This window comes from Protomyctophum bolini (assembly GCF_963924005.1).
Source record: "Protomyctophum bolini genome assembly, chromosome: 14".
Classification (NCBI taxonomy): domain Eukaryota; kingdom Metazoa; phylum Chordata; class Actinopteri; order Myctophiformes; family Myctophidae; genus Protomyctophum; species Protomyctophum bolini.
Window position 1 is genome coordinate 17,038,746 of NC_137875.1, and position 26,135 is coordinate 17,064,880.

Below are 26,135 nucleotides of genomic sequence, written 5' to 3' on the forward strand. Positions count from 1 at the left end.
ATTGGCTTGTAAAATTCTCCATCCTCAAGACAGGAGGAAGTGAAGTCATGGCCAATTTCAACTACATTTTGTCACACCACAGGTATACTGGTTTAAAGAGGCTCCCAGCGTTGTGTAGTTTTAAACAAAGTCATAAGAATAGAGGGGGGAAAACAAGGGAAACATGCACAACGTCAAATATACGGAGAAATATAAGGCGAATGGTCAAATAGAAATAAAATTAGGCAGAATATGATTCTTGTGCAAGTAGACATTTAGCAGCAGGTATATAATCAGTCTCTTACGCAGATATGACTGTGATCCTATGACTCAGCAGATATAGAATAACTCTTGTGCAGGTATGATTGTGATCCTATGACTCAGCAGATATAGAATAACTCTTGTGCAGGTATGACTGTGATCCTATCACAGGAGTCAGGACAGTGAGACAGATGGTCAACGGTGTCTAACTATGTGAGCTTCTTGGCTTTGTTGTAGAGGGAGTCGACCACTTTGCTCATGTTCTGAATGGTCTCCAGGGCTGCTTTGTATGTCTTGTCCACCAGTGGCTCATCAAAGATGATCAACAAACCTTCGCCTTGGTCCAAAATGCCGTGAAACTTCTTATCCAGAATCATCTGTGACAACTTCTTCTCCACATCTCCCTTAGGGAGTTTGATGAGGGTGGAAATGTGTGCTATCTGGACCCTGGAGAACGGCTCTATGACCCTGATGAGGTTCTGTTCCAGCAAGTTGTCGTAGAGTTTGGTCAGGTGGGTGCTGATGATGTCATCGCTCAGTTCTGCTCTATACTCCGTTAGTGCCTTTTCAAAGTCAGCCAGAGACCTGTTCTTGCTTGCTTGTGCCACAGACTTCAATGAGTCTATCTGCCGGCCTGCATACCGCAGCGCTAGCTTCCCACTAATCAAAGCCTGCACGTCTTCCGCCGCATTGAGCATGATTTTGCAGAGCAGCATGTATTTGAGAGCAGTGATAGCTCTGGGGCTGTCAATGGAATCGTAGCCCTCGAAGGCTTCGTAGAAGTATGAGTAGGCCGTCTTCCAATCCTTCTCCTCCGCCGCATGGATGATCCCTGATTGCATGTCGAGTGAGGCCTGTAGTTTGGGTGGGCAGTAGATGGCATTGGCGGTGGTCCTGGCAGAGGTGAGGGCGGCACGAGCCTTGGGCAGGTTGCTGAGGGCGTGGTATGTTTTACTCTCAAACAACTGAACATCCACCAGTAGAGCCTTGTCATCCATCTTCTTCAGCTCCTGCAGTAGCTGGGAGCCTAAATGTAGTGCTTCCTGGTAACGCTTCGTGTCAACATACAGTGAGACAAGACGAGCCTCCAGTGCCTGTCTGAGGAAGGTCCTCTTCTCTGTCTTCGCCCACTCGATGCACTCCAGGCAGAGCTCCACCTCCTGGCCCGTGGCGGACTCCATGTCCAGAAAGAGGTCCAGCAGCAAGCGCACCATCTGCACTGCTTTGGCCTTGGAGATGGAGTTGAGGAAGGGACGCACATACTTGAGCAGTCCACCAAGCTCTGCAGCCTGTCCGGTCTTGGCCAGCAGACGGCCCAACTCAAGGATGCACTGCTCCTTTTCACGGACGGCCTCCTCATCACTCTCCTGGATGTCGCGTTTCACTATTGAATGTAACCTGTCAATGAGGGCATTGCAATCGGCCATCTTCCAGTCACGGTAATCTGCTAGACAGTCTTTATATGACAGGCTAGACCGTCTTTATATGATAGTCTAATGCCTTAGGCGTGATGTGAGCACATACGTAGAACAAACCATTGGCCAAATATAGACTTTCTTATGTTTCTTAAGTGTTTCTGGTCTTTAGCACTGTGGATTTTATGCATCGCTGAGGACCCGAGAGAGTCATCCGACTAATATGCCTATATAGGCATTATGGAGATCCAGTTTTCCATAACCGTTGATTCGACCAATATGGGTGCTCTGCTCATATCGACTACTGCATAGGACCACAGTGGTAACAAGCCCTTGGGGCTTTTTCTGTTATCCTTTTAGCATTACTTGCGTAATTGTGGGCTTGAGTAGCGAGTCCACTATTATTGCGAATGCAGTGAGCACTTACTACCAGTAAGACGCGCAAACGCGAGAAGCGAACGCAGCTCGTACATATTTGGGTTATGGCTGAGTCATGGTGACGTAATCACTCAGCTCCATATATGGGCACAAAAGCGGGACAGACAGACAGACACACAGACAGACACACAGACATGATCTGCTAGGTCTTATGGCTGAGTCATGGTGACGTAATCACTCAGCTCCATATATGGGCACAAAAGCGGGACAGACAGACAGACATGATCTGCTAGGTCTCATAGTAAGTGCTCACTGCGTTCGCAATGAGACCTAGCAGATCATGTCTGTCTGTGTGTCTGTCTGTCTGTGTGTGTGTCTGTCCCGCTATACGTCCAAATATGGAGTGTGTTGCATCAGCAATCACTCAGCTCCATATATGGGCACAAAAGGGGCCAGGTCCACATATACAGTAACAGCGGGACAGACAGACAGACAGACATGATCTGCAGGGTCTCAGCTGCGTTCGCTTCCCGCGTTTGCGCGTCTTACTGGTCGTAAGTATGCCCGGTTCCGCTTGCTCTCCGGGCTGTGACATCATGTAGGTCAACCAATAGACAAAACCAAAGACAGAGGGAGGGGGGCCGGGCTGTGACGCCATGTGGAGAGGGGAGGTCATTACTATGATGACTAGTATTAATGATGTCATATATGGCCTAGACTCCATATTTGGGTATGTGTCAGACATGTTCTCTGTTCTCAAGCACCGTGTGTTAACCTGACTCCACCTGACTCCAGCAGTATTGAGTTCACTCATTCACAAAATTGTGAACGTGTGAACTCAATACTGCCGCTATCTGGCAGAGTCAGGTTACTGTGTTGTTAGGTGACCCAACAACAAGATAGATGGAACAGGGCCTGTCGCGCCCAGGCCCATGGGTCCAAAGATCGGGGTGACCCACTAGGTTAACACTTGCTATGCATTCCATGTTTATAACGCATTATGAACACACAAGACATTATAATCTTCTCATAACCATGTATAATTATATTTATAAGCGCTCATAAATAATCATAATACTTTATAACCTTAATCACAACACATTATAAACTATAGTATAAACTATTAAAAATGACTTATAATATCAAGTATTGACATTAACCATTACATTATAAATGTTAAATTATTATAAAAATAAATCATGAACATTATCATGACACATTATAAAGCTTATTTGGGATGCATGGCAAGTGTTACCTACATTTATATTCATCTTTAGGGCCCCAAATTATTTTCTTTCTACTGGATATTTTGACGGCAGTAACTGCCTGTGATCATTTCACCCCCCTCTGTATCGAAGTATTGGACAGTATTAAGATGTTTATATTCATCCTTAGGGCCCCAAATCACACCTTAGAAAGCATGAGTGTCTATTTCAAACACAAAGTGTTTTTGTAACCTATAAAGCACTAGTGTCTATTTCAAACGAATACTGGAGAACTCGGGTCGCCGACTGTTCTTCATCTTTGCCGAGATTTCTTCCCCTTTCGCCGACTCTTCGTCACTTTCCGGTCCGAGTTCTGTCTGAGAACTCGGACGGAAAGTGACGAAGAGTCGCCGAAACGGGAAGAAATCTCGGCGCTGGAGCGCGCATCTAGCTACTGCATGATGATCATGCACGCTGATCAGACAGCAGATCAATAAAAGCATGCAAAAGCATGGACCGCTACTTTGCATTCATATTCATGTCATATTTACAGTACTACGGCCTTCACAGTGTGTGTGTGTGTGTGTGTGTGTGTGTGTGTGTGCCAGGAGGCGGTGTGTGTGTGTGTGTGTGTGTGTGTGTGTGGGTGTGCGCGCGCGCGCACAAAGTGACCTCACAATCTCCGATCATCTTAATATATTTATATACGCTCCAAAAAGCGTTCATATTTTGCGGGACAGACGGATGAGGAGCAGAAATGAAGCGCCAGCATATCGATCCATTTATCACCACGGAGAGCGCCCTGGATGAGGAGATACGAGTCATTCATGGGAGTCAATGACAAGCTAATAGTTGCACAGAGCATTAGCATACGGCAAGCGAAAAGCGAAATGCCAAAAAAACAAATAGGAATCATTCTGAATATTCTTATCTCGCCCCGTGTCGTTTGGACGTCGCTAGGACGTCCACAGACGAACGCACCTCTCGGTTCCAATCCTTATGACGTTTCCAGACGATTTATGTACTAAATGTGCGCGCGCGTGTGAGAGGCACGCTAAATCCACTGCACTGTTTTATACAGTAGCCTATTTAAAAACATTGGCCTGTAGTGAGCTTCTCACATGCATGTCATTAGCAGTATTATGTTTAATCACAACAACGTCACGTTTACTTTAGCTTAGCTCCTCAGTGTTAGCGTCTTCTGCATTGTTAGCGTTGCTATTCAGATGTAATTCAGTCAGGAAGTAGACAGCTATTTTTCTGGTTTGGGTTTGTTTTGGTTATCGTCGTTAGCACAGTAGCTAACATTCAGAAACTTGCAGCTGCAGCTGCTGAAAGTGCCCCGAAACGTGGAGAATAAGCGTTGCTATTCAGATGTAATTCAGTCAGGAAGTAGACAGCTATTTTTCTGGTTTGCAGCTGCAGCTGCTGAAAGTGCCCCGAAACGTGGAGAATATTCGGCAGAATCTTAAGAAGATTCGCCGCGCGACGACTCTTCTTCAGATTCTGCCGAATATTCTCCACGGTTTGCCGACTTGTCTTGAGAAGTCGGCAAAAAGGGTAAATCCGCCGAGTGTTCTTGTTACCTTTCAAACAGAGGTTTTTTGACTGGGGAGTCATATTTTTCACCCCCCTCCCTATCTAAGTATTGTATATCTAAATAATATTGGAGAGTATTAGGATGTTGATATTCATTTTGTATTCATCCTTAGCAGCGCCCCAAAAACACACCTTAGAAAGGGAACTGCAGCAACTGCCTGTCATAATTTCACCCCTTCCCTATTCAAATTATTCAATTATTGGACAGTATTAGGATGTTGATATTGGTTTTGTATTCATCTTTAGGGCCCCAAATCAGACCTTAGAATATACATGGGCAACTGGCGGCCTGGGGGCCACATGCGGCCCCCACCTTCACTAAATGCGGCCCGCAGGTTAATATCGTAATACTGATATAGTATTGATATCAGCTGTTAACAATTCCAAACATGCAACAAGTAGCTTAGTATTAAAATGTCACTGCATTTTTTTATGTCCAATGTATTTAGTTCATAAAGTTAACAGAAATATAACTAAATGCATTTGAAATAAAATAACTTTTCAGGATTCCAATTCAATAATAGCAAAGAAATATTCAGAATTTCAATTGAAATATAGCAAAAATAGCTGATCTACAAGCTGATCTGAGCTTGTAGATCGGCTATTTTTGCTAAGACAGTATATGCAATGTGGCCCTCTGGAGTGAGTGTGGAAATATAGTGGCCCTCTGGAGTGAGTGTGGAAATATAGTGGCCCTCTGGAGTGAGTGTGGAAATATAGTGGACTGGGGAGTCATTTTTTTACAGCAGCAACTGCCTGTCATAATTGCACCCGCCTCTGTATCGAAGTATTGGACAGTATTAAGATGTTGATATTCATTTTGGAGTCATATATTGACGCCAGTAACTGCCTGTCATAATTCCACCCCCCTCCCTAAGTATTGGACAGTATTAAGATGTTGATTTTGTATTCATCCTTAGCACCCCAAATCACACCTTAAAAAGCATGAGTGTCTACAGCATTTCAAACATAGTGTTTTTTGACAACAAAACTGCCTGTCATAATCTCCTTATCTAATTATTGGACAGTATAAAGATGTTCATATTAATTTTGTATTCATCTTTACGGAACCAAATCATACCCTATAGTGTCTATTTCAAACATATGGGGCTATATCTTGCGCCACCCCTTAACCCTTATCCCTAAACTTATTTGCCATTTTTTACTATTTAAAAAAAACCTTTTAAAATAGTTAAAATAGCTGATCTACAAGCTCACAACGTGTAGATGTAGTCGGCTAGTTGAACTATTTTAAAATGATTTTCAAAATAGTAAAAAATGGCAAATAAGCTTATAGGGATAAGGGTGGCGCAAGATGGAGCCTAGCAAAAATTGGAGAGATGAAATTCCAGGGTTAAACAGAGTTGATTTCAACTCCCAAAGTGTCATTTTAACACCTTCAGATTTAAATTGGGTTCAGTGTTGGAGTCATTTGAAAGAGTTGATCACGTCAGTGTTACCAAACTCAGCCGAGAGTGTTTGGAGTTGTTTTAAATAGTTGATTAAATCCAGAGTTGATTTCCACTCCCAAAGTGTAATTTCAACATTTTCTGATTTAAATGGTGTTTACACAAGTGTTAACACAACTCATCAGAGATGTAATTAAGCACCCACACCTGCATTTCAGTTTGAATTGATTGATGAAGAGAACAGTTAGTTACACAGAACACTGAGAGAACATCAACAGACATGCACGGTGGACAAGTCACATTTTCTTCAATGTGTGTTCTTCGAACATGATTTCATGGTAAGTGCAGACTTATTGAAATAATTACAAATGTGTGCTGCAGACTGCATTAATTAGCTACAAGGAAACATCCACGGAGATGTAGGAGACTGTAGGCCTAGGCCTGTAGGTTTTACAAAATGTTTATCTTGACTTAATGGTGACTATGTTACACAAACCATGGAGTCCATGGTCTGGCCCGACTGGCCGTTTGGTGCCAAAAATACAAGTTTATGCTGTAAACTGTAAAGGCTACAAACAGTGAACATTACATTATTCTTATTCACTCTGATATAATTCTAATTGTGTTGCCTTCTGTGTAGAAGAATCACTGAACATTAAAATTAGACCCTGACTGATCTTCTGGTGGTAGTGTAAGGTAGGGTGTTGTTGCTACTTTAAGATAAGATACTGTTATGGTACTTTTCTCTCGTCTCTTTATCATGATGATTTACCATCATGACGGTTTTGCAATTCACAAGGAAGAAAACAAAAGCAGTTTTTAGTAGCCTACTATAACTACTGCATGATTAAAAATGCTGGCCCAGGTACAGACAAATGCAGAAGTATGTGAAATTGGATAAAGTTGAAGGACTGCTTGATTTTCTGCAGTTCCATGAAGGAAGGTAACATTACGCATAATTATCATGGCACATCAAATTTGAACTCCTAGTCCTAGTGGGGATGGGTTTTGTAAGGGAACATGTTCTAGGTTTATTTTAGCTGGACCACATACAGGCTATAATAGTCATTTGCATGACACTATCATGTCCTCCTTGCATAAAACATAAAGCTGTGTGCATGACATTGACAGTTTAAGTTCTGAGATTTAATTCTTATGAGCCAAGTATGACAACACGTATTTATTAATTTTCAGGAACCCTTCTATGATGCCCACAGCAACACAGGTCTCCCAGGAAGTGATCCTGATGCTGCATCAAGTGAGTTGTATTCTTTTAACTTATTTGCAATAATTGCAGTTACAGATTCCATCACTATATGATTAATTTGGCTAGATGTGGTAACCCGTCGGAACGGCTCCAAAATGTTATGGCCCATTGGGGCGACTGTGGCTCAAGAGGTAGAGCAGGCAGGGACAAATTACCCTGTTAATTTTGTTTAACTTAGGTTAAAAAGATGATAAAAACACGGAAAACACGAAAATGTCACGCGCATGCGCGCTATGGGGGCCCTGCAAATATTACCGGCCCAGGGGACCTCGTAGGGGTTAATCCGTCCCTGAGAGCAGGTCGTCCAATGATCCATGGGTCGGCGGTTCGAATCCCGGCTCCTCCTGTCTACATGTCAAAGTGTACTTGGGCAAGACGCTGAACCCCAAATTGCTCCCGATGTGCTGGTTGGTACCTTGCATGGCTTCCGCCGCAATCGGTGTATGAATGTGTTAGTTCCACTATGTATTTTTGTTGGATTTTTTTGAAGATTTGCAAGATACATTTTCGGAAAGGGTATTGTGTAAGGAATCAGAAAATCAATGTTCCCATTTGCCCAGATGTCTGTGGCAGCCATATTGGAATTTACAAAATGGCCACCGTAAAATGTACGTTTTGTAATATCTCAGCCTCTAAATAAGCTAGAACATTTTAACTGCTAAACCCACATTTTCAGCATCAAGGAATCCAATGGTGGTAGTTATGAAGCTGCAAGAAAATTCAACATTAACCCTTAGATGCATGACTGGGTCCAAAATGACCTGGTGTGGTTAGTCAGCTTCACTATGTAATTTTGTTGGATTTATTTTCTGAAGATTTGCATAACTATACATTTTTGGAAAGGGTAGGAATCAGAAAATAATTTGCCCAGATGTCTGTGGCAGCCATATTGAATTGTAAAATGTATGTTTTGTAATATCTTGCTTCTAAATAAGTTGGAACATTGATTTGAATGGCTAAACCTATATTTTCAGGGTCAAGGAGTCCAATGGTCCAAGTTACGATTTCATTTTTTGTGTCATCCCACAGTGAACGCTGGCGCGACTAGCTGCCGCTGCTCTCCGGTTGTTTTTAAAACTTTTTTATGATTCCACGCATCGCCTACAGCAGACCTTACACTTCTATGGAACTTGGTATTGCTGATCTCCACCATGGGCTCATCATAGAAGCATACTGTATCACCAGTATTGTGTTCTCCGTTCAAGCTCGTAGCGTGCTGGGGTTCTTTACCTGGAATACCTGGTTACTGCTGCTGCTGCTCGGCTCACCAACCCGTGGAGACCATGGCGTGGATCTAAAAGCTCGCTGTGAGCTTTGTGCTCGTGTGGACAGTCTTGTCCCTTTTAATCCATCCAGCGTCTACATTGATACAGTACATGAGCCCGTCGGAGATACATCCACCGCGGCTCCGGACGGAATTATAACACCGACGACTCCACTGCCATTCAGTCGCTCTGGTCCGCCGGCCGCCGCCGTCCTCCAAAAAACACCAACAGGAGGGTGGATCACAGAACGCTAGCCAGCCTAGCTAGGTCGGCTAACGTTAGCTTCTCCAACCAACACTCCGACGTCAACTTTGGACTCCTCAACACCCGCTCCGTCACCGGCAAAGGACAACTACTCCAGGACATCCTCACCGATCACAATCTCGACTGTCTCTGTCTCTGTGAGACCTGGCAAACCCCGGATGATTATTCACAATGAAATGACTGTATTCCACATGGCTTTGTTTACACCAGCAAGTCTCGTCTATCCGGAAGAGGAGGCGGTCTCGCGATTTTACATCGCGATACTTGGAAAGTGTCTACCGTTACCATGCCAACAGTGTCACAATCATTCGAGGCTGTGGCTCTTCACTTGAATGGACCCAGTGACCCACTCCTACCATTCTAGTCAACATTTACCGCCCTCCCAAACCAAACAAGGATTTTATTACTGATTTCACTACATTTCTCACTCATATCTGCACTGTCACCCAATATAATTTTGCTTGGTGACGTAAATATTCATTTGGACAATAACAATCTTGCTTTCACTAAGGTCTTCATCTCATGCCTGGACAGTTTTGGTCTCAAACAATTTATCAATTTCCCCACACACTGTAAAGGTCATACATTGGACATAGTTTGCTGCTCTGGTATCACTCCTCTCAATTTCTCTGCTTCCGACCTCCCTTTCACTGACCACAAACTAATTTCATTTAACCTCAGTCTCACCTTGTCCAAAACCAAACAATCTCGTACCATAACCCTCCGTAACATCAAAAACATAAACCCAGACGACCTCATAACAGGCATTGAAAATCTCCCCACCATCACCCCCCCATGCACCCCAGATCAGTTAGTCAGTATTTACAATGATGGCCTCCAATCCCTGCTAAATACACTTGCCCCCCTCAAGACCCGGAACACCTCATTTCGCCACTCTGCCCCCTGGTTCTCCCCACACCTGCGCCAGCTGAAGGCCAAAGGCCGTCAGCTTGAGCGACTGTACACCAAAACCGGCCTCACTGTTCACAAACAAATGCACCATGCCCACATCCTCCAATATAAAAATGCCATCTCCTCAGCCAAAACCCAATATTTTGCAGACAAAATCACTGCCGGTGCCGGGAACACCCGGGCTCTGTTTTCGGTGGTTAACAACTCCCTCCGCCCCCCTGATTCCCTCCCCCCACACTTCTACTCCACTGACCACTGCAACGCCATAATGTCATTCTTCAACGCCAAAATATCCACCATTCACCATCAACTAGCCCCCCTCACGTCCGGTTGTCCTCCTCCCTCTGTTCCTAATCCCCCAGTCTCTGCACCGCTCTCCTGTTTCCAACTCCCCTCTCCCTCAGACCTTTCCAAACTCATCCGGACTTCCAAACCTCAAACTAAATGGCAATAAAACCGAGTTAAGCCTCATTGGCACCAAATCCTCACTCACCAAGCAGCCCAGTTTGCCATATACAATGCCATATACATCTGGGCATTTCTATAAATGTATCAATATGCAAATCTTTCAAAGAAAAAAAGAATTACATAGGGAAGCTGACTAACCACACCAGGTCATTTTGGACCCAGTCATGCATCTAAGGGTTAATGTTGATTTTTTTTGTATAATGTGCATTACAATAATAATGCACATTATTTGCATAGTGCTTTACAAAACAAGCTAAAATTAGGCAGAACGTGATAGAAAAATCAACATAGAAGAGATGAACAATATAAGTGAGTGACTCGAATTGGAGAAATAAACTAAGAGGATTACAGTGAAAAACTGATTTTTCTTTCACTGTTCCCCCCCCCCCCCACACACACACACACACACACACACACACACACACACACCAAGTGACGGCCAAGGGTACAGGCTAAAACAGAGGGATGTTGCTGGCTTTCGAAGTGGACGATATATATCGATATATTGTGATACTGTTGCCTTTTTGCAATACTGATATTGCACATCTTCATACCTCGATAACGATACGATATATTGTGCAGCATTTTCATATAGTATTGTTTTTCAAGTCGAGTCTTCTGTACACTACAGATTCAAGTACACAGTGTTCCTTACAGTTAACTTTGTTTTCAAATATGATGCTTTGTATGGTCCCGTTAATTTGCAGCAATGTTTTAAAATGTAGTAAGTAGTTTTTTCATGGTTTTCATAATTTCTTTCTTTTCGTCGAAAACCATGAACAACATACTATTATTAGTATGTCATCCAAAAGAATAATTTGACCTTTTTTGTTATCGTCGAAAACTATGAAAAACAACATACTATAGTTGTAGTATATTAATATTAACCATCAATCATTTGGTCTCCAGATAAATTATTGACAGTTAATAGCTAATTATAATAATGAGTATTAACATACGTTACGTCATACTGTAGATGACGTCATAACATGATATCAGTGGTGACGTCACTGATCGCGTCAGGGTCAACACATGTCTGTCATCATCATTCATTCATTCATTCAAAATGAACAAATAGTGGGTATGCTTTAGGTCACTTTCAGTCGACAGTTCCAGTTAACGAGAAACATTCACACTTCATCATGGCACAAGCAGTGCAGAAACTGATGGCAAAGTTACCCACAATGGTCGATGCCACTGTCGCCTATTCCAGACCCCGGTTAGCGACCTTCTGGCATTACGCTCGTGTTGAGCTGGTTCCTCCGTCTCCTACTGAGATTCCCAGCGCTATTGAAAGTGCACAAAGCCTCATCAAGGGCTTCCAGACAGGACGCCTTGGACAAACAACAGTGAAGGACGCATTAAGGAATGGACTGGTGGCCACTGAAGTGTTGATGTGGTTCTATATTGGAGAGTGCATTGGCAAAGGAGGCCTTATTGGCTACAATGTCTGAGTTTTGGACTGGTAATACTGTTCTCCACCATGAGTCTCTACTTTGTTGTCCCGCTGTTTTCTTATCTCAAATATGCCAGTCCTAACTTAACATTGGGACAGTTTAACTTGTGAATAAAATGCATTCCACGAAACCCCAAAGAAAAGGTCAATCGAAACATGAAAAAATACATTCATATAAAGTGAGGGGCACCCTACTCTAAAACAAAGTCCATAGACTTGGATGCCATATGACGTAATTTCCAAAAGCCGTCAGACGTTAGAGGTGCTCACGCACCTCAAAATGAAACCCTGAATAACGGGTGCAACAGGTGTAATCTATAGAAGTGGGTGATGTAAACACATAAGAGGGGTCATGTTGGTTAAACACTCAAGAGTGTCCTCCTTTCTGAGGTCCTGCTGGTGGCCACTATCTGGGTGTTGCATGCTCAACTTCACATGTGTACAATTTAAAGAAAATCACACCTGTGTGAAGTGAGGGGTGCTCTTATCGTAAATCATCATGGATCATCTCATATTGGCCAATCAGAATGCCTGTTGCATGTGATTGGTTAGCTGATTTGCTCGTTTACATATGACGTAAATTCTTCCTTCATTGTCAATGGCGTTTAATGTTTTGATGTTTAATTTATGTCATAGTTAGCAAAATTTTGACATTTCTCCGTTCATTGTCAATCTTGAGACGTGTTGGGACAAAAGCCGTATATAGGAGGGGCTAGTGCCCCTCAAAAAGAAGAAAGAAACGTTCAAACTTTAAACAAAACAAAATTCTGCCACTTTTACGACATGGCTCTGAGGTGATGCACATCAAATTTGTGTTCAGAGTTAATATCGCAAACCGTGAAATTCACATACTGTTTTATATTTCATTGAAATATCTAACTTAAAATGTATAATGGATGTGTGATTTGGCTCAGGCTGAGACATTGCCCAAATATGGAGACGTAGATAGCCTATGTCATAGATAGATAGTCTGACATCATAGACTGTCACATGGGAGCCACATTCATTAACAATATCTGCAAAGGTCTGCATTTGTATGTGATGTCATAGACGCCTTAGCATAAGGCCTGACACATAGGGAGAAATATAAACTGGAGAGAACATTAAAGGAAAGAATCACCATGTACAAAAATGGTTCCTCAAAAGGCAGCCCTAGCCTGGCTCAGCTCATGTCTGAACACAACCGGAATACCCAGGAAGCAGCAGGTGGCCAGGGTCTAGGCCTTTACTCACTGGGTGCTCCACCCTCCCTGTCCCTTTCACCCGGAACGATGGGGACTTTGAATATATCCTCAGCACCTCTTAGCTTTCCACCTCCTTCCCTCCTTGCAGCTTCATCAAGTAGCCTGTCACCAGGCAACCCAAGAGTGCCAGTATCTGACTCCACTCTGCTCCCTCCCACACCTGTTTTCAGGGGTCTCGGTTATGTCCTTCGGAACAGCCAGGCAGTGGATGTTGGGGAAGGAGACAGGCTCATAAAGACCACTGATCCCAATGGATGCCTGTCACTTGCTGATCTAATGCAGGAACACTCTAACCGAAGCCCCACTCTCTGTAGTTCCATGCCCAGTCCCCATGGCAGTATGACTCCAGCGACGGCGGTGCACACGCTCTCACTGTCTCAACTTGCCTCCCAGCATCAGAACAAGGACACACACATTCTCCCTCAATCGCAGGGCACTGCAAGAACAGCACAAACACACACTGTGTCCAGCTCAACCGGAACCGGTCCCCTACTAGGCCTTGACAGGCTGCATCTGTCTCAGCTGGCCCTGCAGAATCAATCCAACCACCCTTCAGGTCCTCAACCCGTCTGCACTCAAGCACTGAAACACCAAGAAACCAGACCGTCTGGCCTTTCGGATTCACTCTCTCTGTCTCCGTTGTTTTCTCAGCACCAAGTCAAAACGTCAGCCATCTCAAATTGGCCAGACTGTTCCCTCAACTCACTCCTTTCACCTGGGAACTTGCATGGGGGTAAAGTATCGACCAGCAGTATAAAATTTAACAGGGTCCAAGGTAAGTCACCTCCCAAACTAGGGAGGGAGGGAGGCCTCTCCCTTTCACCCGGAATGTTGGGGACTTTGAAAATGTCCTCAGCATCTCTCAGCTCGGCTCCTCCAGCCCCTTCCTCTTCCCTCCTTGCGGTTTCATCGAGTAGCCTGTCACCAGGTAACCCAAGAGTGCCAGTGTCTGACTCTACTTTGGTCCCTCCCACACCTGTTGTCAGGGGTTTCGGCTCTGTCCTTCGGAGCAGCCAGTCAGTGGAAGTTGGGGAACGAAACAGGTTCATGAAGACCACTGATCCCAATGGATGCTTGTCGCTTGCCGATCTAATCCAGGAACACTCAAACCAAAGACCCACTCTCTGTAGTTCCATGCCCAGTCCCCATGGCAGTATGACTCCTAGAGTGTCACAGAATCCAGCGACGGCGGTGCACACGCTCTCACCGTCTCAGCTTGCGTCCCAGCATCAGAACAAGGACACACACATTCTCCTTCAATCGCAGGGCACTGCAAGACCAGCACAAACACACACTGTGTCCAGCTCAACCGGCACCAGTCCCTTAATAGGCCTAGACAGGCCGCTTCCGTCTCAGCTGGCCCTGCAGAATCAATGCAACCACCCTTCAGGTCCATCTCAACCCTTCTGCATTCAAGCGCTGAAACTTCGAGAGACCAGACCATCTGGCCTTTCAGAGCCACTCTCTCTGGCTCAGTTGTCTTCTCAGAACCAAGTCAAAACAGCAGTCATCTCAAAAGCTCCAGAATATTCCCTCAGCTCACTCCTTTCACCAGGGAGCTCATGTGGGCGTACATTGTCGACCGACTCGACTGGCAGTTTCAAAGTGAACAGCGCCCAAGATAAGACACCACCTAAACTACTCTGCCTGAACACCAAACCCACTAGGTCGGGCCAGAACCTCGATTTGAGAAAACCTGTGGCCCGGTCGGCAGATGCATTTCTTCATATCTGTGACAATGACCTCACTGCATGTGCCTCACCATCTGTATTCGCTGTGACCTTGTCACTCCGTGCCCCCAAGAACGGCAGAGAGAGGATGATGAAGGCCATCCTCCTGTACAGACCACCAGGGGGCCAGATGCTGGTCAAAAGCCAAGAGCAGCAAACTCCTCTACAGCCGATTACACCATTCCACTTTGATTCACCCTCGCCCGACAACATTGTACGAGCCAATCAAAAAGAGGCTTTCACCAGGCACAAGAACTACTAGCACTATTTTAGGTGTCTGAGCAAGTCGGCTATTTTCGTCCTACAAACATTAAATTCTGAAAATGAATGGAGAATGTTACGTCATAGTGTCCTTGCAAATAGACATGTTACGTCATGATGATGTATGCCCCCACTTCACACGGGTGTGATTTTTCGCCGCAATTTGCTGATTGTATTAAATGACGTCAAACTCATCAACATTGCAGGTGTACAAAAAGCTTGAATTATCTATCTGCATCTCTAAAACAAGATGATACATGTCAAGGGGCTATCCTCTACCGTAGACATGTTATGAGATACTTTCTGTCAAGAAAGTTGGATATTGGAAGTGGTCGTTGGTAATCCGTGCATACTACCTGTTTTGAAATTGCACATAATGTAGGAGGCAGTATGGCGTTGCTTTACTGAAATCAAGTGCTCTCATCAACACTGCAAGGTAGTCTGAGATCACATGGTAGCTACATTTGTTCTATTTGGCTGAATTAAATCTGGTATTTGTTGCACCATGGCAGGAGAAATGTGAAGATTCCTACCCCCTGGTCTCTAAACTGCCACCCCTGATGGGGGAAAGGAACTGGTTGGAATAACATGTTTCCTCCACACGCTACGTCCAACCGGGGAAGCTTCCCCTGTCAGTTGAAAATAAGCGGCTTGGACTACTCATGCATTGAAGGAAGTATGGGTGTCAGTCCGTTGCTCTCCCCAGGTTGGCAGAAGGAGTGTACAGTAGCACCCAGGATTACATTAGATAATTGACACTGGGTGAAAAAATGGGTTACAAAATCTTAGGGGGGAAATTAACCAACACTGTACAGTAAGTGATGTCTATTGGGAAGGAATACCCAATACTTATATATAACATACATGTTAATCCCCCAGGAGGAAGTCACTAATGTTGCTCTGGAGAGGGAAGGCTGGAGCGGGTACAGGTCTTTTTTCCGACATACCGGGAGTCCGACAACCAATAGTCCGACAGCCAATATTCCGACACGTCATTATTCCGACAATCCAATATACCGACCATAGAAATTCCCCCTTTTTCACCCCAACAGTCTGACATAACATTCCCCCGACAAAGGTTTTAGCAATGGTCCGACAATCATAGATCAGACAAGCCAATAGTCCGACACGGAAGACAGACAAACAGCACAACGCCGTTTCTACTGTTATGTCAGAAAGGTGCACGGCGCTTAGAGAGAGAGAGAGAGATTGAGGCGGGAGTGGAACCCCTTCATGTGTGTGTGTGTGTGTGTGTGTGTGTGTGTGTGTGTGTGTGTGTGTGTGTGTGTGTGTGTCGCATGCGCGCGTGCGTGCAAACTTCGACACGAGTTGTATGTCCGCCTGACAGTGGTGCATTACATTGTATTTTGATTTGAAATAAATAATGATGAATAGATGTAGTCTACTGTTGTGTGTGTGTGTGTGTGTGTGTGTGTGTGTGTGTGTGTTTTTAGACAATAGACCACTTACTTAGCACTTGATTTAACTATGAAAGAAATGAAGACGATGAAGGATATCGTCAAGGGGTTGGCACTGATTGACACACTTCAAAATGGGTACGCCCTGGATGAAATGTATGTTTCACTATAAAAGTATAAATAAAATACCATGACTCTCCTCTGAATGAAATAAAAAATCCTACTAATTAACCCTAAAAATCTATAGACCTATAATACCCTCCTTAAGCGAATAAACAAAAATGAACCACCATCCCTACACCCCACCCCCTACTAGATAGATAGATAAATACATTTAACAGCTTCATTTTTGATTTTCCAGTTCCAATTTTATCTGCTTCTTGTCGTCACTTTCAGGTTACATTTTCATTTTCATTCAGAGGGAGAGTCATGGTATCTTATAGGGAGGACACGTCCATAATCATCTCTACTAACAATTAAGTGTGTCAATCATTGCCAACCCCTTGACAATATCTTTCATGTCTTTATTTCTTTCATAGTTAAATAGTCTTTATTTCTTTCATAGTTAAATCAAGTGCTAAGTGGTCTATTGTCTAAAAAACACACACACACACACACACACACACACACACACACACACAAGCAACAGTACATCAATTCATCATTATTTATTTCAAATTGAAATACAATGTAATGCACTACTGTCAGGCGGACATACAACTAGTCTCGAAGTTCGCACGCACGCACTCACACACACGCGCACACACACATGCACGCGTACACACACACGAACGCACTCACGCACACACACACACACACACACACACACACACACACAGCGGCGCTGGCCACGCTCAATGAAGTTGAAACTGGAACACACGCTCAGCATCGTGGGATGCAAGTTGAGCTTGCGGATCAGCTATTTTCGCTTTATCTACTGTTTCCCGCGTCGGACTATTGTCCCGTCTAACCTATGGTTTTCGGACTATTGCTAGAACTTCTGTCGGGTAATGACATGTCTAACCATTGGAGTAAAAAGCCGGAATGGGGGACAATGGTCCGACACATGTCGGACTATTGCCTGTCGGATTATTGGGGTGTCGGAAAAACGTGCGCACCCCGGCTGGAGCACTCTGGTGGAGCTGTTGCCCCTGCGACCCGACTACGGATAAGCGGTTGAAGATAGATGGATGGATGTATTTGTCCTTGTCCCATATATAGAGATCGCTTATGTCATCAGTATCCCTATACTGGGCATTCCCACTTTTGTGCCCATAAATGGAGATTTGTTTGCGGCTGATGCCATGACAACACATTGGGTACTACTACTAATATGTTTTGGTTGTGTCAGAGTGATGTCAGAGGTCAGTTCACCTGCCCTCCCATTAGCCAATTTGAATATAGAACTAGAAATGCACTCTGTTGAGGTGCAAACTTCAAGCGCGCAAGACAAGTACTGCTACTAACTAATGTAATTTACAACTGCTGTTCTAAATCCTTTAGACCCGTTATTGACCTTATAACAATCTTGAAATGTACCTTAGTTATGTCACCATCAACAGCCAATAAGGGACCACCATTCTTACCCCGACATACATACATTTTAGGTATGCGTTCTAGTCTAACTTGGACTCAGGTGGGTGGACGCCTCTGCCTTGCATAGTCCCCAGTGAATAGGCAGTTTGCCCTTCACTGGTAACCCCATTTTTGAATTAATTTTAAATATATGAAGGTATTGCGGGCAGGGATTTTTACAAAAAAGCCCCCCTTTTAAAATACATACACACATACATACCTACATACATACATTTCAGAAGTTTTAGCAGTTTTTAAGGACCCACTTTAGGCCAGTGCACCAGAGCAAGCTCTTGCCTTTTTTTAAACCCTACCCATTTTAACCAAATACATACCCAGGCGATCACCAAACGTACCATAGTTACGTCATAAGAATGTTGGTCCCTTATTGGTCGGTGGACAACACCGACATACATACATCATTATTGGCCAGTGGACAACACCGACCCAGCCCGCTCTGGTTGCGCAAGTAACAACTCTCACTGTGTAACTACTCACTTAATTGGCTTAGGAATGTGACAAATTAAAAACAAAAGGATCTCCAGGAATTCAAGGAGTAATTGATAGACAATAAGTCGTTTTTGGGTGAAGCATTCCTTTAAGTATTTCTATGTCCATTAGGCCATATTGTGACGTCCCTTTTCGTTCAGACAGCAGACCACTACTCATCCACAAATTACTTTGTTGTCACTGTCAAGTGGAAACCTTGTATGTCCATGTTTTCAGGAAATGTTTATCAATAGTTATTTTGTCACAAGCTCTATACTTTTCATTAGTTCAATATTAATAAAACACAGAGACACACTTTCGAAAGTAGTAAAAATAGACGATCTACAAGCTCACGTGTCACCATATGGTGCGTGATGAGCTTGCAGATTGGCTATTTGATACTTGTGTGCGAAACTCTTGTGCAAGGAAGGAAGTAGGGCATTCATTTAAAAAATAATTTAAAAAAAGGGGGAAAAAAAGATATACACACACACATTTGATAAATAAAATGTACAATACATTTGGAGAGAGTGAGAAAGATTTGGTCTCAGTTAACAGGCTGTATTTTCTTTATTCAATAATAAATTCATACCATGACATTAACACCAAATATCTCAGTGGTTGTAAGTGGTTCTCAAGGTGGGGTCCAGAAGGGCCCTTGAAGGAGTTCCGGGGGTCCCCAGCTAAATCTTGAAAAAGTTTAAAATATTTGGAACCTATTTCAAACATTTAAACAACACTAATCTTTTATCACATAAAATATTTTCAGATGGGGGTGGCCAAATACGTTAATTTGGGAAATTTGAGAAAAGAAAAAGAAAGAAATTCCATTCTCTTTTGGGTCAGAAAGGTTTGGGAACCACTGATCTAGAGTAGACCATGTCACTGTCACACTATGTAAGGTTTGTTCTTTGCCCAGATATCTTACCAACACAAGCCTTCTCTCCTGTGTGAGTCTTCATGTGTGCCTTCAAATGTGAATTCAGACCAAAGCATTTGCCACAAATCATACAACTAAAAGGCCTCTCACCAGTGTGAGTTATCATGTGCCTCTTCATCGTTTCGTTACGAATAAAGCTCTTACCACAAACCGGACAACTGAAGGGTTTTTCCCCTGTGTGAGTCCCTATGTGTCTCTTCCAGACGGTTTTCCCACTAAAGCATTTGCCACAAATTGCACAACTAAAGGGTTTCTCCTCCGTGTGCGTCCTCATGTGCCGCCTCAAGTCACTTTCTCCGCCATAGCTTTTGTCACAAACTGTACAACTAAAGGGTTTTTCGACTACTGTGGGACTGGGTTGGACAGTCTTACCAGCAGTGTTTGGGTTTAAAGTGGATTGTGTTGTCCTGAGGTCATCAATGGCTTCTTCAGGGTCAGACTGACAGAACGAAGATGTTCCACAGTCCTCATCAGCAACACTTTCCATGTACTGAGATGAGGTGCTGGCCACAGCCTCTGTCTCCCTGCTCTCAATAACACACACGCAGACAGACAGACAGACAGACAGACAGACAGACAGACAGACAGACAGACAGACAGACAGACAGACAGACAGATACATTGAGTTGAGCTGCTGGTGACAGGTTCTGGTCACAATAGTTCACTAAATGTTTACTAGAGTTAGAACAACATTTTAGTTAACTGAAATAAAAATAGAAATGTGACATTACAAAAACCAAACGATAATGGTAAAAAAAACTAAGACCCTGTATACACGAGGACGGCTCTGAGAGTGCTCTGAGCAAAATAATTTTCATTGTATTTATACTCTGTATCTATACACATGACAAATAAACCTGAACCTGAACCTGGCCTGTAGATGGCCACCCAAAAAGAAAAGTAGTAGGTAGGTAAAATGCATGTGAAATTGAATGTGATGTTTTTCTTTCTTTTCATTACTCATTACAATTTTAATGATTTTACATAGGCCTACTAATATTCTCATAACTACCCTCTTCTGCAAGAAGTATAGGCTACAAAGTATACATATTACATAAGCATGAGATTCATAGGTTTCAGATCTTAAAGCTCACGAGGGGAAGCATGATGCATTGTGAATTTATGAGTTTGACTTTGGAGATTATATTCGGGGCACAATACTTCTGAATGTCAGATAATTGCTCGTTAATAGTTTCCACCTGCTTTTGCACAGCGCTAAACCTTTTGCTTAATCTGCAGCTAGTTAACAAGAGAAATTGCACATAGGCTACTATACAGGCCGTTTATCGAGGAATATGGACAGTAAACGATGGGTTTATCGTACCTGGGGTCTCTCAATGCAAAGCCGGTTTGAAGTTACACAAACAAAGGCTTTGCCCACCGTGACATTTTGGCTGCATGCTTGCAAAGAATATAATTTAGAGAGCAAGTTGAAGCATTGATAGCACCTTCAGAATGTTTAATTTCCACCCAAGAAGACGAAGCACTTTAACGAGGTGAGTCCATGCTGCTGTTCTGTGCACCTCGCAGAGGGACCTGCCTGGCTGTGCTGCCTATCTTAGATATAGCCTATAATCTATTCTACACTACACCAATATAGTAACAATAATGCAGATCATCTATTTTTTTCTTGTCTTTCCAGATTGATAATCACCATAATTTATATCCGTTCTCCAAAAATAGCTCATCTAAAAGCTCATGCATGGGCTGCAGATCGTCTATTTTCGGAAAAGAGATTTATAGACATTATGTGCAAATATAAAATAGCTGTGATACTTATGTAAGTGGTTATGGTGAAATAAACCATTAACACTGGTTAGTTTGAAAGGGGCGAGGGGACTATGACATCACCGGCTCAGGAAAGAGACGGCATTCGCTGTACACATGGAGACGACAAAGTCGCATCTCCAAACTTTCCCACTCTGGGAGGTGGTTTCAAAATTAGCCGTTTAAGTCCCCAAAAACGCCATCTCCGTGTGGAAGAAAGGGCAGATCGGCTAAATACTTTCCCAGGAAACGCAGAATATGTCCTCGTCTGGACATAGCATGAAACTGTGTTGTGTGTTTACAAACAATCATAATAATATAAAAGCTAATCAAAATTGTAGAGAAAATGTCCTTAGTTTGAGTGCTTGTCAATATTTCATAAATAAGTCTATAGTCTACTAAGTGAAGTCTAGGCAGAATTTCAGAAAATGCTGAAGGCAAATCATGTTAATTTATGACATCTGTGTATTTAGGGGTATTAAGGGGTGCTCAATCTAAATAAGGCATGTCCAGCTAAAAATGCCTGTCAAGGCCTAAAAAATGGTCCATTTAAGGATGGCGGCCACCACTATGCTTAAATATATATATATTATTTTACTTTTTTTTAAGGTAGAAACCTGAATTCATTTTTCATATACAAAGAATTGGAAACTGCTCGAAACTCATATACATTGTGAAAATTGTCTTTTATAGTCAGGGTTATTGACCAAGAAATGTATTCACCAATTAGTTTGTAAAGGTGTCTGGTAACACACAAAAACTGAAATTGAAATTCAACTACCGTAGGGGAACAAGGCATGGTTGGAATTTGGAATGGAACATGAGCATACCTTGCATATACATATTTATGATTTCCATCATCTTCGCGTTTCGCTGCTGGTGACGTCATCGTTGGCCAATCAGCCTCCTCTGGTCTTTGCAGTAGTTCCTCGTCTTCCTGCAGTTGTCACCATCATTATATTTTACTAGACTATTTTATTTTATTTATTTATTTAACAGGGACAATGCACATTAATCAACACGTCATTTTGCAAATCCATAGGCTAATTTTCATCTGTAGTCCCTGAGCAGGCTCTTAAAAGTGGTAAAAAGGATATCCATACAAAAAAACATACAAAAACAAGTAAACATAATAAAGTACAGGGGGCAGAACAAATACAGTGAATTAACACCCATGACGCCAAAAACGCTTCGGAACCCATCAGATGACGGGTTAAGATTTAACCCCGAAGGTCGCCATACCAGTCAGATGGCTAAGGTTTATATAAATTCCAAGCAGCCGAAGCTCAACACTAACCTTTCGTGCACCTACGTTCTTCCCATCAAGAGGATCAATGCACGCGCCTCCCATAAGGATCCACTCATTGTCGTTTCTTTGCTGCTTGTTTTATCAGAAAAATACTCCAAAGTTGTTGTTTTAGTACAATCCGCCCGACCTTCAGATGTAAATAGTGATTTCTGATCGCATCGCGCAAGCCATATTATCGCCTTATTACTACAGCTGCTGCTCGTAAAACCTTTTGCTCCTCCTCTTGCTGTATTGGGCTGTGTGGGCCGGAAGTAGTTGGCACAAATTCACAGATATTGACTGGCTGCCTGCGGTAATTTCACATGAACACCAGGGAGCGCTGAAAGTGTTGTCACACAAATAATTGCGATTTCTTTTAACCCATTAGGACCTGGAACACATCTGTGTCACCTTAGCTTTTAACCACGTTAAACATTATTTTAAACTTTAACTGTTGAAAAATAGCAGATCTACAAGCTCATAGCGCAGCAGCTTGTAGATCTGCAAAAAAAAAAATATCGTGAAAATGTGATGCAAATCGTTGAATATATATTCTTTCACAGCAAACATTTTTAACTAAAATCTTTGCTTCTGGGGGGGTCCCTGGTACAAAATATGGGGGTCAGCCAAATAGGCCTACATATAATTGTGGGGGTCCTTAGAGCCATTAAAATACGACAGTTGGCGGCTCTTCTACATCGACTAATATTGGCGAAGTGCTAGGCGAAGAGTGACAAGTCCTGGACCGGAATCTGGCAGAATGCACTGGACTCAGGCAACAGCCCAGCGTAAATGATCTTAAATTCCTTTATTTCAGATCGTTTTTAGTAATAGTACAACATAAACATTACAGAGACTTTACTGTAGTTGTCACTGTGCAATACTTTAAAACAGTTGTCATGTTGCACACATGCTTAACATTGCTGAAATTTGCGCCGCCCTCGTTGAAAACAATGTATTTCAAACTCCAGCTTGTCACACTCCAGGGCTGCATGAACAGAGCTCGAGCACAGTTTTCTGACCCCTCAATTGCACAACTCTCTCAGCTATAGGCTATGGCTCTGCTTGAAATGAAAAAGATTGAGCACCACTTAAATGCAAAGGTTCTTCCTACCTGTTCCTCTTTGATGAGTGGAGGGTCTGGTTCCTCCTGGAGCAGACTGGCGTTTCTGTCCTGATGTTCAGCAGATATCTGATCTTCACACACTGGGAAAAAGTCTAGAAGAATAGAAAATGACATTTACTAACATGTATTAATAACTGACTATGTTATTATTGTGATGTTTTTTTTTTCTTCCTAAGGATGTTATCCGACTGGCCATTCATCCATCCATCGGCCTGACATAATTATTACATAATTATTACTTGCGCAAGCAGAGTGTGCAAGTACTGTGGTCGGCTGCGTAGGTATGGTATGTAGGACTGTCCTTGTTGGTCCCTAATTGGCTGTTGATGGTGACGTCACGTAATATTATGTTTCAATGGTGGGTGGGTAAAACGTAACTAAGGTACGTTTGGTGATTGGCTGGGTATGTGTATGTCGGTAAGAATGGTGGTCCCTTTTTGGCTGTTGATGGTGACGTAACTAAGGTACGTTTCAAGGTTGGCATTAGGTCAATAACAGGTCTAAAGGATTTAGAACAGCAGTAATAGACATTAGTTAGTAGCAGTACAAGTTTGCGCACTCTGCTTGTGTGCAAGGCGCAAGTTAATTGCCAGATCAATAATGACCTGGCTACATAACTTGATCTATTGTCTATTGTTTCTTGTTTTTAAGGTGTTAAGGAAAATTAACATCATTGCTAAGACCATTACACTGATATGAATTGTTCATTAATATAATGAACAATTCATTATCCTACGTCGTGAACTTGCAGATCGACTATTTTACAGAGACAGAGAGAACAGACACTCAGCCACAAAGGTGCACAGAAAAGTACATAAGAAAAGTCCATAAGTATGTATACATACTTATGGACTTTTCTTATGTACTTTTCTGTTTCATGAATGGGCTGTCAATGGAAGGTATGTGACATGAAGTTATATAAAATAAGGGTTCCATAGGTTAATAATTTATAAATACCAAAAAATATTTAATATGTAATATAATGTAATTTAATACTATTATATAATTACATAATTATGTGATATCATGTAAAATACTAGGACTAATTCCGTACCATGGTGTTGTTGGTGGTATAGTTCCAGGGTTCTGATGAAAAAAGTGAAAATATCGTCCGCTGCGGCGCTCAATCGCTCATTGACGAACAACCGCAACGTCTCCACATCACACATTTTACTCTAAATTCAAAGTAACAAATTAATAAAGAAACAAAGTATGTGGTTGTTGGTTTTTAACCAGATCGCAGATGCAGTATTCTTCAGAAGCTGGGCCATAAATAAACCAACCGTTGAGCAGTTTTTTTCCTGTGGCCAGGCGTATTATATTGTAACACTTATTGACAAATTAACGGTTATTTATGTACTTATTTGCTTATATTTACTTAGTTTCTGTTTATCTTTTACTTTCCAGACGCCACTTGGTTTTCTACCGTTTTCTATACGAAGATCCCTGCACGTGACGTAAACAATGCAAGAATAAATACTTCCGGGTCTTCTTCTTCTTGCTTCCGGTGTGAGTACCACTTGCAGGCTGTACGGCTGTAATACTCTATGGGCTGTACGCCCCAAATACTCTATGCTGTACACTGGCAAGTGTAATGCTGCCCTCCACAGGCGATGGGTATACTTTTCCCTGATCAGTGGAGTGGAGAAAATTCAAGACTGTTCTTCCAACATTCTGGAAGTTTGCCTCTGGTGTAAAAAAAATAGCCTTACTTCGAGGCCCTGGTCTGCCAATTTCACAAACATCTGCTGTCTCTCATTCCTGTAATTCTCACATGAGAACAAGACATGCTGTACCGTCTCTGCCTGTCCACACTGACAGAGCCTATTCTGGGTGTTTACCTATGATATTTAGGTAGATGGCAAGACCACATTGACCCAGTCTCAGCCTGGTCATAACCTTCTCCCTGAGTTCACACTACTCTTCTTTTTTTTTATCGATGGTTGTATGGTAGCCTAGTACAGCCTCCCTATTTCCTCCTCTGCCCACTCTTTTTGACACTGTCTTTCTAGTTGCTCTCACACATACTAAACTAAAGCATTCAAACTTTCCTATTTGGACCTTCAGGTCTATTCATTCTTTTTTTTTAACACTCTCTTGGCCACTAGGTCAGATGTTTCATTGCCTTCGACCCCAGAGTGCCCAGGCACCCACAGAAAAACAACTTGGCAGCCCATTCTCTCCGGCCTGTACAGTGTACACACTACAGGTAACCTCCCAGATTAAATCAGAGTGGGCCTTTGATACCCCACCTCTCAAAGCCACCAGAGCAGCCGCAGATAAATTATGCTTCTTGCCGGTTTGACCCTTAGAGTATATACTCTAATAGGTTTGACCTCCTCTATCCAGTATACATTTGTTTCTGTGCATGTCAGTCATAGCAGTGGTTGCCAAATAGTGGGTCGGGACCCATATTTGG

General features: G+C 42.8%; 3 protein-coding genes across 3 annotated transcripts; 1 reads left to right on the forward strand and 2 right to left on the reverse strand.

The window, feature by feature from the left end:
- Positions 1–449: 449 nt before the first annotated feature.
- LOC308328776 (26S proteasome non-ATPase regulatory subunit 11-like) lies at positions 450–1,667 on the reverse strand (the record flags this gene model as incomplete). The annotated part of the gene is made up of 1 exon (XM_080782887.1): positions 450–1,667. The coding sequence occupies one exon, from the start codon at positions 1,665–1,667 to the stop codon at positions 450–452; it is 1,218 nt and encodes a 405-aa protein (XP_080639013.1).
- Positions 1,668–11,564: 9,897 nt separating this feature from the next.
- On the forward strand, positions 11,565–11,876 carry LOC308328777 (ATP synthase subunit g, mitochondrial-like; the record flags this gene model as incomplete). The annotated part of the gene is made up of 1 exon (XM_080782888.1): positions 11,565–11,876. The coding sequence occupies one exon, from the start codon at positions 11,565–11,567 to the stop codon at positions 11,874–11,876; it is 312 nt and encodes a 103-aa protein (XP_080639014.1).
- Positions 11,877–19,200: 7,324 nt separating this feature from the next.
- Positions 19,201–25,143, reverse strand: LOC308328176 (uncharacterized protein). Its single transcript, XM_080781907.1, has 4 exons — positions 24,771–25,143; positions 23,705–23,808; positions 22,133–22,239; positions 19,201–20,059 (listed from the first exon to the last, which is right to left on the reverse strand). Exons 1-4 carry the CDS (start codon positions 24,883–24,885, stop codon positions 19,489–19,491), a joined length of 897 nt encoding a protein of 298 aa, XP_080638033.1. The 5' UTR covers positions 24,886–25,143; the 3' UTR covers positions 19,201–19,488.
- Positions 25,144–26,135: the final 992 nt, after the last annotated feature.

Coding starts and splice junctions, on each gene's coding strand:
- LOC308328176 (XM_080781907.1), bottom strand. CDS start 24,885: ATGTGTGATGTGGAGACGTTGCGGTTGTTCGTCAATGAGCGATTGAGC. Junction 23,809..24,770: donor ATACCACCAACAACACCATG/GTACGGAATTAG, acceptor CTATTCTTCTAG/ACTTTTTCCCAGTGTGTGAA. Junction 20,060..22,132: donor CATAAATATGTATATGCAAG/GTATGCTCATGT, acceptor TATTGAGAGCAG/GGAGACAGAGGCTGTGGCCA.